The 15,318-nt window shown below is 60.8% G+C and overlaps 1 protein-coding gene across 2 annotated transcripts in view; it reads right to left on the bottom strand.

The window, feature by feature from the left end:
- Positions 1–14,182, bottom strand: part of LOC102451245 (serine/threonine-protein kinase Chk1) — a 75,634-nt gene extending 61,452 nt beyond the window's left edge. For both annotated transcript variants that reach the window (XM_075909326.1, XM_075909328.1), the window contains exons 1-4: positions 13,997–14,182; positions 4,367–4,590; positions 525–589; positions 365–434 (exon numbers count right to left, since the gene is read on the bottom strand). In XM_075909326.1, coding sequence (XP_075765441.1) covers positions 365–434; positions 525–589; positions 4,367–4,590; positions 13,997–14,061 — 424 coding nt within the window. In that variant the 5' untranslated portion in view covers positions 14,062–14,182. The remainder of the gene's footprint in view (positions 1–364; positions 435–524; positions 590–4,366; positions 4,591–13,996) is intronic.
- Between the last annotated feature and the right edge of the window lie 1,136 nt (positions 14,183–15,318).

Here is a 15,318-nt window from a genome sequence, read left to right as displayed (position 1 = left end):
CGCAATTTGTGTAGTACAAATTGCATATCTTATTTTGAGTTTAGGGTGCCATGTAGACATACCCCAAGAGATATATTTGGACATAAGCTTTTGTGGATAAAATCCCACTTCATCAGTGGGGAGCAGGCAGGAGTGCATACACTCCAGGTTGACCTCCACAATTCTAAACACTGAATTGTCTTAAACTTCCAATAAAAAAGTTATTCAGAGTTCATGGAAACATTGAATTGATTACAAGATTTTGTAAGAACAAGCTTTAACAAAACTCAACTTTTAGTCAAGTGGCCTTTAAAGGCCACTCACTCTGCAAAGATCCAGAATAACTTTAAATTTAAGAGATGAAGTCAGAGGTTTTTATACTTACCCCTTTCATCTAGCAGTAGATTTTCAGGCTTAATGTCCCTGTGAGTTATTCCTATACTATGGAGATATACCTGAAAAAAATAAAGGCTTTAATACCATGTTCTGTTTAGTTAAACTGTAAAAAGGAGCTTGAAATAAATGCATAAAAGTATGACACTTACCACACCAGCCATAAGCTGATGAAAAAACTTCTGTGCATCTGGTTCAGGCATTCCTATATCAGGCTCTATAAAAAGTCATTCAGAATAGACATACCAAAATGCTTTTCTTCCATCAAACAAATTATGGAAAAGAAAGGCTGCGCTATGTTTTTGTAACTATTTTACAAAGTTTCCTGGATACTCTGCTCAATATTTTTCACCTGTCTTGAAACAGTAACGACAGGCAATGCAAAAATGTAATGAATGGTTACACCGCAATGATTACAATGAGTTACACTGCAGAGGCTGGGACTCCTTGTGTACATACGGCATTCAACTGTAGTCTATATTTCACTTTCTAGGAGCAAATTAATTGCCTCAAATGCCAATCTAAAGACCTGTTTGGAAGTAGTGTAGAGCCCTCTAATGTAGAGGGACCAGGATCCTTCAGGTCCCACAAGACCCACTGCCATAATAACAGGAGTGATTGGGAATGCCAAAAGCTTCTCTACTTTAAAAAAAGCTAATTGGTAAGTTAATATTAAGATGCACACTGAAAAAAGAACCAAGAGTTATGTTAAAAAAGGCTTCTCTACATAAATACAAAATATTCCTTTACTTAACTGAAATTCATTACTACTGAAGAATATGCATTGTTACAACTTTTATCAGAATATTCCATTTAGAGCTCTGCTTCAGCAGTTTTAAAATTCCAATGGGAGGGAAAAAAAACAAGAAAAATTGTGGATTTTTTGTACTCAGCTACTTTTGTGGTTTGAAATGCTAATTAAAACTTCCAAGAGACAGATATCTACTTATGGCCCAGACATTTAGTTAAAAAAACTTCAGAAGGATTTTTGCTGTGCACATTAATCTATTTGCTAAACGCAATTTAAATACTCAACACTTCTGCTTTTCTGCTCTACTGGGTTAGGTGATTTATAGAATTAACATTCTCTAAATCATAATTAAAACAGTGCAATCTCTGAAGTAAAACCAATCTGAGACCAATTATATTATATCCGGAAGACATTGTTTAAAGAGACTTCCTCTTTGCAACAAAAACTTTGTCACATGACTTGTAAGCAAGCGATTTTTACAAAATCAAATGCAAAGAAAAACGTTTAATTAGATCAGTGAAATGGCACTAAATCCTTTATGATTTATAAAGAGGACATCAAAATACTTTTGAAAAGTGTCTATATTTGGAAGTCAGGCCAGGATATTTCTCATTCTTCTGGAGGATTCTGGCAAGGACTTCAGTGGACTTTGAAAATGCCCAAACACCAGTCCAAGGCTTGTAAAAATTGCCCAATGCATGCTAACCCAAGTTCTAAGCCTAGCAGCTAGAATGAATAATAGCTTGTGCTGCCACTACCCTTGACATTTTAAAGGAATTAAAGAGTTGTGTACTACTATATTTAATAGCTTTTAAAAAATAAAGTACAGGCAGTCCCCAGGTTACATGGATCCGACTTGCATCGGATCCCTACTTACAAACGGGGTGAGGCAACCCCGCACTAGCTGTTTTCCCCCAGCAGACCAGGGAGACGCGAAGCTAGTGCCCCCCCTCCAGCAGACCAGGGAGACGCGGAGCGGCTTTTCTCAGCAGACACCTCAGCTTGAGAATAAAGGACTGAGGGAAGTGAGGTGTGGGAGAATAAAACTGAGCTCTGGAGAAATGTTTGGCTAGAGTTTCCCCTACAATATGTACCAGTTCTGACTTACATAAAAATTCAACTTAAGAACAAACCTACAGTCCCTATCTTGTACGTAACCCAGGGACTGCCTGTAACTCTCTATATCAGGGGTCTCAAATCCCCAGCTTGCAGGCCATTCCCAGCCAGAAAAGTTGCACAATCTGGCCCAGGAGTCCCAGTGCAGACTCTGTTCAAATCCCTCAAACCCTGCCTTTTCCCACCATTGCCTCGCCCTCTTTATGGTCTCCCATCCCCCTCAGGGATTACTAGGGAGGCCTGGCATGAGGCAGCAACAGTGGTGAGCTCACATGCTCCCCCCCCCCCAGAACTCGGGGGAAGCAGAGCACACTTGCTCCGCTTCCCTACGCCTCCCACTGCCACAGGAAGTGCAACGGAGGCTGGACCGCTGCTGCCGCCCCGTACCAGGTCCCCTGGTAATCCTGGAGACTGCATTTCCTGAGGGATGGGGTATCAAAGATGGGAGGGCAATGGTGGGAAGGGACTGGTCAAGCCCCAACCTGCATTGCACAACTGCTGTGGCTGGGGATGGCTGACGTCTTTTGCATTTATTATACCTTTTTTAAAAATCCTGGCTGCATTCCATTTTCTCTTTTCCTACAAGATGTTTCTTCTTGCATTGGTCTCAGGGTCAGTTTCATCTAAATACCAAAGAATTAAATAATCTAGCCTAAAAGCACACAAGTAAGAAACCAACCCCAACTAGTTGGTGCACTTCCACTTCATTACTTTCCTGGCTGACATGAGGAGTTGATTCCAATATTTCTCATATGTTTGTGATGATTTTATGTTCTCCTTAGCACTACCAATATTTGTTATCTATATACTACTGAGTTTTCTCAATCAGCAGCAGAGTGAAACTGACCTTTCTTTCCAGCTTCACTGCTACATAGTAGGTTCTGAATATTAACAGACGATAAATCTGACATAACTAGTCAGTACAACCAACAGCATAGGCACTATTGCATTGTGAAAAATACTACTTCCTCCATTCACATTGGTGACTTCTGTAACTGTAAGAGCTAGATTTTTACGTAATGAAAGCATAGATTCTGTAAAAACTGAAAGCACGGACCAGGGAAAACATCAAGTTATCTTGTTTAAATTATCTTTCCTTGTGAAAATGATGGCTGTCAACAGTTTTATAACAGGTTTTAAACTAGGATTATGCTATCAATAGCGAACATAACCATAGTTACGCACAGAAACTCCTGCAGGCTTCAATGCCTAGACAGGGTGCACATAGTGCCCATTAAACAGAACTGTACACTTGAAGGGGAATATACTACACACTGAATTTTGATCTGATAATCACTGGAATGCAAGTCTGTACATATTACATTTTCTAGCCCATTTACCATATTTGCTCCCAAACCATTCCCCCCAACTAATTTAATCTATAGCATTAAATATATAGAATTTCTGAACTCTTAGGGATCATGCTAAGTGAAGTGAACTAAGGTTTGAAAGACAGAAATCCTACTTCTAGCTATGGCTTAGTCACTGAGGCTGTGTCCAGACTCCATGCCTCCGTCGACGGAGGCATGTAGATTAGCCAGCTCGGAAGAGGGAAATGAAGCCGCGATTAAAATAATCGCGGCTTCATTTAAATTTAAATGGCTGCCCCGATCTGCCGATCAGCTGTTTGTCGGCAGATCGGGAGAGTCTGGACGCGATGCCCCGACAAAGAAGCCTTTCTTCATCGACACAGGTAAGCCTCGTGAAACCAGGTTTACCTGTGTCGATGAAGAAAGGCTTCTTTGTCGGGGCATCGCGTCCAGACTCTCCCGATCTGCCGACAAACAGCTGATCGGCAGATCGGGGCAGCCATTTAAATTTAAATGAAGCCGCGATTATTTTAATCGCGGCTTCATTTCCCTCTTCCGATCTGGCTAATCTACATGCCTCCGTCGACGGAGGCATGGAGTCTGGACACAGCCTGACTCACAACATGCACAAGGATAGGCTGGCTTTTCAGGTGAGTATCCCAGACACTTTCCTTCTGAGATCAGTGGCACTGGAAGAATACAATAAGGAATCCCTCTCATCTTACAAGGCAACTACAATGTTATAATGAGTCTATACAGCCATCACCAGAGTTGTCTTCAGACCCTCCCCTCCAAAGGGATGTTCAGAATTCTGTACCTATTCGGTCAAAGAGCTCTCCCCCACTGCAATACTCCAGGAAGAGGTATTGAATACTGCCTTCTCTACGATGTCCATAGAATTTTACAATGTTCTCATGATTTAACATCTTATTAATGCAGATTTCTTTTTTTATGTTTTCTGGACAGTCCACAGCACGTTTCATGTCAACTATCTTTACTGCAACAGCTTCTTCTGTACGTCTGTTCACAGCAAGCTGAACTCTGTAGAAGTGGAGGAAAAAAGCAAGGTTACAAGGGACAAAGCAAGTAGCTGTCTATGAACCTATGAATGCAAAACATTATAATGGATATACTCAGTGGAAGTTAGCCACCAAAGTCAATGGGAGCTCAGCACCTAACATCTTTCAGGATGGGGGCTTGACACTGTGGCAGGGGTAGGAACCTTTACTGGGTCAGGACAATGTGTTCCTTCTAATTTTTTCCATCCATGCGGAGAACAAATTTTGTTATGTGCACCAAGGCATACACAGATGTGCACCACCAACAGAAACACATGCTTCTGACTGTGGGCTGCTATGAGTACTCTACTAATCAGCAAAGAGGCATCTGAATTCTCTCCCGAGTGGGCACCCAAGCACACAGCTTACAGGGAACACTGGTCAGGAGTCAATAACCTAGAGAAAAATCAGTACAAGTGAGAAAAATGATTACCTCTCAAGGATTAGCATGAGGTCTAACCCACAGTCTGAGTTTAAACCCCATATTGAGATGGGGTATGTAAAGTAGGGATGTAAAATCCTGTTTAAATGTACTGTAATATTAAATAAAATGCTTAACTGGTTAACTGATTAAGGGGGGGGAAGCCAGAGAGGCCACTGCAGTGGACAGGAGCTGCTCTGGCTGGGCAGAGTGCTGCTCCAGCCCTCACTGGTTAACCTGTTAAGGGTGAGTCTAACTAGTTAACCATTCACATTCCTAGTTTAAAACCAGTCTCCACAGACCTGTATGTTCATGTTCCTAGACAATTAATAAGGTGCCTGGACACATAGAAGGTTTACAGCTGTACAAGTTGTAAAAATATTGATAAGCATTTAATGTTTGAAAACTAAATTAGAGAGGTAAAAGGTTAACTAGCGGGCTGAAGCAAGTGCTCCATGGTGGGGCCAGCCAGAGCAAGCCCCCCAGCCTATGGGACCCCAGCCCTCCACAGAGCCCACGAAAAGCTAATGCCCAAATACATTTGTTAATCTTTAAGGTCCCATAGGACTCCTCATTGTTTTGAAACTTGCTTACACCAATGAGTGTCACTGAAGTGTCATGCCTGAGCTTTAAAAATAGCCACATAAAGTTAATGAAATTGCCAATGAACACAAAAGTCAGTGTTTAAATTAATTCTTACGTTTGTTTAATAATTTACAACGTATTCCTAAGTATATGAAGCAAAACAAGATGACTGATGCGACAAGGCGCACCAAGAACTATTGCACTGCCCAGCTAACTGCTGGCGTGAGACACACATGCTACAACGGCAGTATTGGACCGCTGCATATATGGGAGGAGGGCACAAGTGTCTTGGGAATTCAGGCACATGGACCTGTCCCTTCTGGTGACCCACCGCTGCCCTGCCATCAACGGGCCCCCAGGCCTTCCCCCAGCCTCTCTGCACAGCCAGCTGGGGGCTGGCCAGAAAGACAAGCCTGGCTGCCCTGTAAGAGCTGCGAGGGGCCGGGTCCCGGCTAGGGACTGGGTACATATCTTATCCGGCAGCAGAGCGGGCGGGGGGGCAGGAGCCAGCTCCCCCCAGCACCGTACCTGAGGTGCGGCCTGTACCCGCCGCTGCGTGTCAGAGGCAGGGCCCCAGCAGGAAGCTGAAGGACCCCCCCCACACACACTCCAGTGGGCAGGGGCTGGGCGGGCAGGCCCCCTCCCCACACACACACTCCAGTGGGCAGGGGCTGGGCAGGCAGCCCCCCCCCACACACACACACACACTCCAGTGGGCAGGGGCTGGGCAGGCAGCTCCCCACACACACACTCCAGTGGGCAGGGGATGGGCGGGCAGCCCCCCCCCACACACACACACTCCAGTGGGCAGGGGCTGGGCGGGCAGCCCCCCCCACACACACACTCTAGTGGGCAGGGCCTGGGCGGGCAGCCCCCCCCACACACACACACACTACAGTGGGCAGGGCCTGGGCGGGCAGCCCCCCCCACACACACACACTACAGTGGGCAGGGGCTGGGCGGGCAGCCCCCCCCCACACACACACACTCCAGTGGGCAGGGCCTGGGCGGGCAGCCCCCCCCACACACACACTCCAGTGGGCAGGGCCTGGGCGGGCAGCCCCCCCCCCACACACACACTCCAGTGGGCAGGGGCTGGGCGGGCAGCCCCCCCCCCCCACACACACTCTAGTGGGCAGGGCCTGGGCGAGCAGCCCCCCCCACACACACACACTCCAGTGGGCAGGGGCTGGGCGGGCAGCCCCCCCCACACACACACACTCCAGTGGGCAGGGGCTGGGCAGGCAGCCCCCCCCCCCTCACACACACACTCCAGTGGGCAGGGGCTGGGCGGGCAGCCCCCCCCACACACACACACTCCAGTGGGCAGGGGCTGGGAGGGCAGCCCCCCCACACACACACACACTCCAGTGGGCAGGGGCTGGGCAGGCAGCCCCCCCCCCACACACACACACTCCAGTGGGCAGGGGCTGGGCGGGCAGCCCCCCCCACACACACACACTACAGTGGGCAGGGGCTGGGCGGGCAGCCCCCCCCCCCACACACACACTCCAGTGGGCAGGGCCTGGGCGGGCAGCCCCCCCCACACACACACTCCAGTGGGCAGGGGCTGGGCGGGCAGCCCCCCCCACACACACACTCCAATGGGCAGGGGCTGGGCGGGCAGCCCCCCCCCCCACACACACACTCTAGTGGGCAGGGCCTGGGCGAGCAGCCCCCCCCACACACACACACTCCAGTGGGCAGGGGCTGGGCGGGCAGCCCCCCCCACACACACACTCCAGTGGGCAGGGGCTGGGCGGGCAGCCCCCCCCACACACACACACTCCAGTGGGCAGGGGCTGGGCGGGCAGCTCCCCCCCCACACACACACACTCCAGTGGGCAGGGGCTGGGCAGGCAGCCCCCCCCCCCCCAGACACACACTCCAGTGGGCAGGGGCTGGGCGGGCAGCCCCCCCCACACACACACACTCCAGTGGGCAGGGCCTGGGCGAGCAGCCCCCCCCACACACACACACTCCAGTGGGCAGGGGCTGGGCGGGCAGCCCCCCCCACACACACACACTCCAGTGGGCAGGGGCTGGGCGGGCAGCTCCCCCCCCACACACACACACTCCAGTGGGCAGGGGCTGGGCAGGCAGCCCCCCCCCCCCACACACACACTCCAGTGGGCAGGGGCTGGGCGGGCAGCCCCCCCCACACACACACACTCCAGTGGGCAGGGGCTGGGCGGGCAGCCCCCCCCCACACACACACACTACAGTGGGCAGGGGCTGGGCGGGCAGCCCCCCCCCCACACACACACTCCAGTGGGCAGGGCCTGGGCGGGCAGCCCCCCCCACACACACACTCCAATGGGCAGGGGCTGGGCGGGCAGCCCCCCCCCCCCACACACACACTCTAGTGGGCAGGGCCTGGGCGAGCAGCCCCCCACACACACACACACTCCAGTGGGCAGGGGCTGGGCGGGCAGCCCCCCCCACACACACACTCCAGTGGGCAGGGGCTGGGCGGGCAGCCCCCCCCACACACACACACTCCAGTGGGCAGGGGCTGGGCGGGCAGCTCCCCCCCCACACACACACACTCCAGTGGGCAGGGGCTGGGCAGGCAGCCCCCCCCCCCCAGACACACACTCCAGTGGGCAGGGGCTGGGCGGGCAGCCCCCCCCACACACACACACTCCAGTGGGCAGGGCCTGGGCGAGCAGCCCCCCCCACACACACACACTCCAGTGGGCAGGGGCTGGGCGGGCAGCCCCCCCCACACACACACACTCCAGTGGGCAGGGGCTGGGCGGGCAGCTCCCCCCCCACACACACACACTCCAGTGGGCAGGGGCTGGGCAGGCAGCCCCCCCCCCCCCACACACACTCCAGTGGGCAGGGGCTGGGCGGGCAGCCCCCCCCACACACACACACTCCAGTGGGCAGGGGCTGGGCGGGCAGCCCCCCCCCACACACACACACTACAGTGGGCAGGGGCTGGGCGGGCAGCCCCCCCCCCACACACACACTCCAGTGGGCAGGGCCTGGGCGGGCAGCCCCCCCCACACACACACTCCAGTGGGCAGGGGCTGGGCGGGCAGCCCCCCCCACACACACACTCCAATGGGCAGGGGCTGGGCGGGCAGCCCCCCCCCCCCACACACACACTCTAGTGGGCAGGGCCTGGGCGAGCAGGCCCCCCCACACACACACACTCCAGTGGGCAGGGGCTGGGCGGGCAGCCCCCCCCACACACACACTCCAGTGGGCAGGGGCTGGGCGGGCAGCCCCCCCCCCCACACACACACTCTAGTGGGCAGGGCCTGGGCGAGCAGCCCCCCCCACACACACACACTCCAGTGGGCAGGGGCTGGGCGGGCAGCCCCCCCCACACACACACACTCCAGTGGGCAGGGGCTGGGCGGGCAGCCCCCCCCCCACACACACACACTCCAGTGGGCAGGGGCTGGGCGGGCAGCCCCCCCCACACACACACACTCCAGTGGGCAGGGGCTGGGCGGGCAGCCCCCCCCCACACACACACACACTCCAGTGGGCAGGGGCTGGGCGGGCAGCCTCCCCCCCCCACACACACACACTCCAGTGGGCAGGGGCTGGGCGGGCAGCCCCCCCCACACACACACACTCCAGTGGGCAGGGGCTGGGCGGGCAGCCCCCCCCCACACACACACACTCCAGTGGGCAGGGGCTGGGCGGGCAGCCCCCCCCCCCCCACACACACACACTCCAGTGGGCAGGGGCTGGGCGGGCAGCCCCCCCCCACACACACACACACTCCAGTGGGCAGGGGCTGGGCGGGCAGCCCCCCCCCACACACACTCCAGTGGGCAGGTGCTGGGCGGGCAGCCCCCCCCCCCCCCCACACACACGCTCCAGTGGGCAGGGGCTGGGCGGGCAGGCCCCCCCCACACACACACACACGCTCCAGTAGGCAGGGGCTGGGCGGGCAGCCCCCCCCCCACACACACACACGCTCCAGTGGGCAGGGGCTGGGCGGGCAGCCCCCCCCACACACACACTCCAGTGGGCAGGGGCTGGGCGGGCAGCCCCCCCCCCACACACTCCAGTGGGCAGGGGCTGGGCGGGCAGCCCCCCCCCACACACACACACACTCCAGTGGGCAGGGGCTGGTCGGGCAGCCCCCCCCCCACACACACACTGCAGTGGGCAGGGGCTGGGCGGGCAGCCCCCCCCCCACACACACACACTCCAGTGGGCAGGGGCTGGGCGGGCAGCCCCCCCCCCACACACACTCCAGTGGGCAGGGGCTGGGCGGGAACCCCCCCCGGGCAGGGGCTGGGCGGGCAGCCCCCCCCCCCACACACACACTCTAGTGGGCAGGGCCTGGGCGAGCAGCCCCCCCCACACACACACACTCCAGTGGGCAGGGGCTGGGCGGGCAGCCCCCCCCACACACACACACTCCAGTGGGCAGGGGCTGGGCGGGCAGCCCCCCCCCACACACACACACTCCAGTGGGCAGGGGCTGGGCAGGCAGCCCCCCCCCCCACACACACACTCCAGTGGGCAGGGGCTGGGCAGGCAGCCCCCCCCACACACACACACTCCAGTGGGCAGGGGCTGGGCGGGCAGCCCCCCCCCACACACACACACTCCAGTGGGCAGGGGCTGGGCAGGCAGCCCCCCCCCCCACACACACACACTCCAGTGGGCAGGGGCTGGGCGGGCAGCCCCCCCCCCCACACACACACACTCCAGTGGGCAGGGGCTGGGCGGGCAGCCCCCCCCCCACACACACTCCAGTGGGCAGGTGCTGGGCGGGCAGCCCCCCCCCCCCACACACACACTCCAGTGGGCAGGGGCTGGGCGGGCAGCCCCCCCCCCCACACACACGCTCCAGTGGGCAGGGGCTGGGCGGGCAGCCCCCCCCCCCCACACACACACCCACTCCAGTGGGCAGGGGCTGGGCGGGCAGCCCCCCCCCACACACACACACCCGCTCCAGTGGGCAGGGGCTGGGCGGGCAGCCCCCCCCCCACACACACACACGCTCCAGTGGGCAGGGGCTGGGCGGGCAGGCCCCCCCACACACACACACACGCTCCAGTGGGCAGGGGCTGGGTGGGCAGCCCCCCCCCCACACACACACAAACTCCAGTGGGCAGGGGCTGGGCGGGCAGCCTCCCCCCCCCACACACACTCCAGTGGGCAGGGGCTGGGCGGTCAGCCCCCCCCCCCACACACACTCCAGTGGGCAGGGGCTGGGCGGGCAGCCCCCCCCACACACACTCCAGTGGGCAGGGGCTGAGCGGGCAGCCCCCCCCCCACACACACACTGCAGTGGGCAGGGGCTGGGCGGGCAGCCCCCCCCCCACACACACACTCCAGTGGGCAGGGGCTGGGCGGGCAGCCCCCCCCCCACACACACACACTCCAGTGGGCAGGGGCTGGGCGGGCAGCCCCCCCCCCCACACACACACTCCAGTGGGCAGGGGCTGGGCGGGAACCCCCCCCGGGCAGGGGCTGGGCGGGCAGCCCCCCCCCCCACACACACACTCTAGTGGGCAGGGCCTGGGCGAGCAGCCCCCCCCACACACACACACTCCAGTGGGCAGGGGCTGGGCGGGCAGCCCCCCCCACACACACACACTCCAGTGGGCAGGGGCTGGGCGGGCAGCCCCCCCACACACACACACACTCCAGTGGGCAGGGGCTGGGCAGGCAGCCCCCCCCCCCCACACACACACTCCAGTGGGCAGGGGCTGGGCGGGCAGCCCCCCCCACACACACACACTCCAGTGGGCAGGGGCTGGGCGGGCAGCCCCCCCACACACACACACACTCCAGTGGGCAGGGGCTGGGCGGGCAGCCCCCCCCCCACACACACTCCAGTGGGCAGGTGCTGGGCGGGCAGCCCCCCCCCCCCACACACACACTCCAGTGGGCAGGGGCTGGGCGGGCAGCCCCCCCCCCCACACACACGCTCCAGTGGGCAGGGGCTGGGCGGGCAGCCCCCCCCCCCCACACACACACCCACTCCAGTGGGCAGGGGCTGGGCGGGCAGCTCCCCCCCCCACACACACACCCGCTCCAGTGGGCAGGGGCTGGGCGGGCAGCCCCCCCCCCACACACACACACGCTCCAGTGGGCAGGGGCTGGGCGGGCAGGCCCCCCCCCCCACACACACACACGCTCCAGTGGGCAGGGGCTGGGTGGGCAGCCCCCCCCCCCACACACACAAACTCCAGTGGGCAGGGGCTGGGCGGGCAGCCTCCCCCCCACACACACACTCCAGTGGGCAGGGGCTGGGCGGGCAGCCCCCCCCCCCCACACACACTCCAGTGGGCAGGGGCTGGTCGGGCAGCCCCCCCCCCCACACACACACTCCAGTGGGCAGGGGCTGGGCGGGAACCCCCCCCAGGCAGGGGCTGGGCGGGCAGCCCCCCCCCCACACACACACTCTAGTGGGCAGGGCCTGGGCGAGCAGCCCCCCCCACACACACACACTCCAGTGGGCAGGGGCTGGGCGGGCAGCCCCCCCCACACACACTCCAGTGGGCAGGGGCTGAGCGGGCAGCCCCCCCCCCCCACACACACACTGCAGTGGGCAGGGGCTGGGCGGGCAGCCCCCCCCCCACACACACACTCCAGTGGGCAGGGGCTGGGCGGGCAGCCCCCCCCCCCCACACACACACACTCCAGTGGGCAGGGGCTGGGCGGGCAGCCCCCCCCCCCCACACACACACACTCCAGTGGGCAGGGTCTGGGCGGGCAGCCCCCCCCCCACACACACACACTCCAGTGGGCAGGGGCTGGACGGGCAGCCCCCCCCACACACACACACACTCCAGTGGGCAGGGGCTGGGCGGGCAGCCCCCCCCACACACACACACACTCCAGTGGGCAGGGGCTGGGCGGGCAGCCCCCCCCCACACACACGCTCCAGTGGGCAGGGGCTGGGCGGGAACCCCCCCCGGGCAGGGGCTGGGCGGGAACCCCCCCCGGCAGGAACCCCCCCTCCACACACACACACTCCAGTGGGCAGGGGCTGGGCAGGCAGCCCCCCCCCCCCCACACTCCAGTTGGCAGGGGCTGGGCAGGGGCTGGGCGGGCAGCCCCCCCCCCCACACACACTCCAGTGGGCAGGGGCTGGGCGGGAACCCCCCCCGGCGAAAACCCCCCCTCCACACACACACACTCCAGTGGGCAGGGGCTGGGCGGGCAGCCCCCCCCCCCACACACACACTCCAGTTGGCAGGGGCTGGGCAGGGGCTGGGCGGGCAGCCCCCCCCTCCACACACACACACTCCAGTTGGCAGGGGCTGGGCAGGCAGCCCCCCCCACACACACACACAAACTCCAGTGGGCAGGGGCTGGGCGGGCAGCCTCCCCCCCACACACACACTCCAGTGGGCAGGGGCTGGGCGGGCAGCCCCCCCACACACACACACTCCAGTGGGCAGGGGCTGGGCGGGCAGCCCCCCCCCCCCCCACACACACTCCAGTGGGCAGGAGCTGGTCGGGCAGCCCCCCCACACACACACACACACACTGCAGTGGGCAGGGGCTGGGCGGGCAGCCCCCCCCCACACACACTCCAGTTGGCAGGGGCTGGGCAGGGGCTGGGCGGGCAGGAGCTGGTCGGGCAGCCCCCCCCCACACACACACACACACTGCAGTGGGCAGGGGCTGGGCGGGCAGCCCCCCCCCCCACACACACACTGCAGTGGGCAGGGGCTGGGCGGGCAGCCCCCCCCCCCCCCACACACACTCCAGTTGGCAGGGGCTGGGCGGGCAGCCCCCCCCCACACACACACTCCAGTGGGCAGGGGCTGGGCGGGCAGCCCCCCCCCCACACACACACTCCAGTGGGCAGGGGCTGGGCGGGCAGCCCCCCCCCCACACACACACACTCCAGTGGGCAGGGGCTGGGCGGGCAGCCCCCCCCCCACACACACACACTCCAGTGGGCAGGGGCTGGGCGGGCAGCCCCCCCCCCACACACACGCTCCAGTGGGCAGGGGCTGGGCGGGAACCCCGCGGGAACCCCCCCCGGCAGGAACCCCCCCTCCACACACACACACTCCAGTGGGCAGGGGCTGGGCGGGCAGCCCCCCCCCACACACACACTCCAGTGGGCAGGGGCTGGGCGGGCAGCCCCCCCCTCCACACACACACACTCCAGTTGGCAGGGGCTGGGCAGGGGCTGGGCGGGCAGCCCCCCCCCCCACACACACACACACTCCAGTTGGCAGGGGCTGGGCAGGGGCTGGGCGGGCAGCCCCCCCCACACACACACACACTCCAGTTGCCGGGCCGTAGCAGGGCTTGGTCCGCGCCTGGCTGCTGCCGACCAAGCAAGTGTGACAGTCCCACTGGCTGCCCTCCGGGCTGTGTCCCGCGCGCGCCCCCGGCCCAGCCTCGGCCTGACCCCCGGCTAAGCCCCACTCACTCTCCGTAGGCGCCTTCGCCCAGGGTCTGCACCAGGTCCCAGTCCTCCACGAAGGGCACGGCCATGGCGGCCGAGTCCGGGCCCGGCCGGGGAAGGGAAATTAGCGGGAGGTGACCCGGCGCGAGCCCCTCGCCTCCCCTCAGAGCCTTTCCCGCCCAAACACGGCGCCCCGCCCCCCGCGCGCCACGGGCGTAGCCCCGCCCCCTCCCTATCGCGGGGGCAGCTCCTCCCGCGAAGGGATGAGACCGGGCTCGGGGGGCGGGGCTCCTGTCCTCGCTCTGCTGCCGCCTCACGGAGCGATCTGGGGACAAACGGAGCCTCCCCCCTCTGCTCCGAAATGCGAGTTCGCTTCTTGCCCGGATTCCTTGGGTCTCTGTGGCTGCGACTGTCTCTCCCGCTGGTTGAGCTGGGGGAGCGGGCCCGGCCACGGGAGCTCAGCCCCTAATAAACCATCCTGTGAGCCTGCCAAGTGAGCACCGTCCTGTCTGTGCAACCCCCCCCCGGGCCTGGTTTGCAAAGGGGAGAGAGTGATGCAAACGCCGGAACTGAACTCATCTGTGTCTGAAGCGCCTGGGAGGAGGAGGCTGGCGCTCGGAGCTGCTGGCAGAGATGTGCAGGCCCCTGGCAAGCAGATGCCGGTGTTGAGCTAGAAGAAGGAAGCAGCTCCTTGCAGTATCCCTGGCCATGTGGAGGCAAAGCAGCACTGCTCCTGTATACATTTAAATGGACACAAGTTAATGTGTGGAAGGGAAAAATGTTGCAGGTACTTGCTTCCATGTTATTTCAGGTAAAAACAAGCTCTCCCGAGGCTAAACCGGTTACCTCCTCCATACAGGAGCATCTCTACCTACAGGCAGTTCTGCTAAATACATATACCAGGCAGGAGTGCACATTCCCATGTCTTGCATAGGGCTTAGCATTGCACAAGCTTCCTGTCTGACTATACTCCATCTCTCCCAGACACTGGGGAGGGGGAGTTGCTGTTAGCACTGTATGCTGCTCAGGTGAGCGGTGGGGATGGCTGGGTCCAGAGGAGCCAAGCCTTGATGGGGGCTCGTATGCACCTGGACAGACCCTGGTCAGCAGGACCTGCCTTAGGCCGATTCATCCCATTCTCCTGAATCGGGCCCCGCACCTAAAGGGGCCCCGTGCCCTGAACCTGGAAGTGTGCCGGGCGCCATGTGCAGTAAGTTATATGGGTTCGTGGTGCCCATGCTCCGGGGGGGAGGCCCAGCAATATTTGGAGCTGGGTCTTTCCTCTGGCCCTGCCTGGAGCGGTCCCCGGACCCCACCTACCCCCCCCCCCGCACATCCTCCCACCC

This window comes from Pelodiscus sinensis, chromosome 26, assembly GCF_049634645.1.
Source record: "Pelodiscus sinensis isolate JC-2024 chromosome 26, ASM4963464v1, whole genome shotgun sequence".
Taxonomy (NCBI): Eukaryota; Metazoa; Chordata; order Testudines; family Trionychidae; genus Pelodiscus; species Pelodiscus sinensis.
Note: the sequence above shows the minus strand (reverse complement) of the source record. Positions and strands in the feature narration are given on the sequence as shown.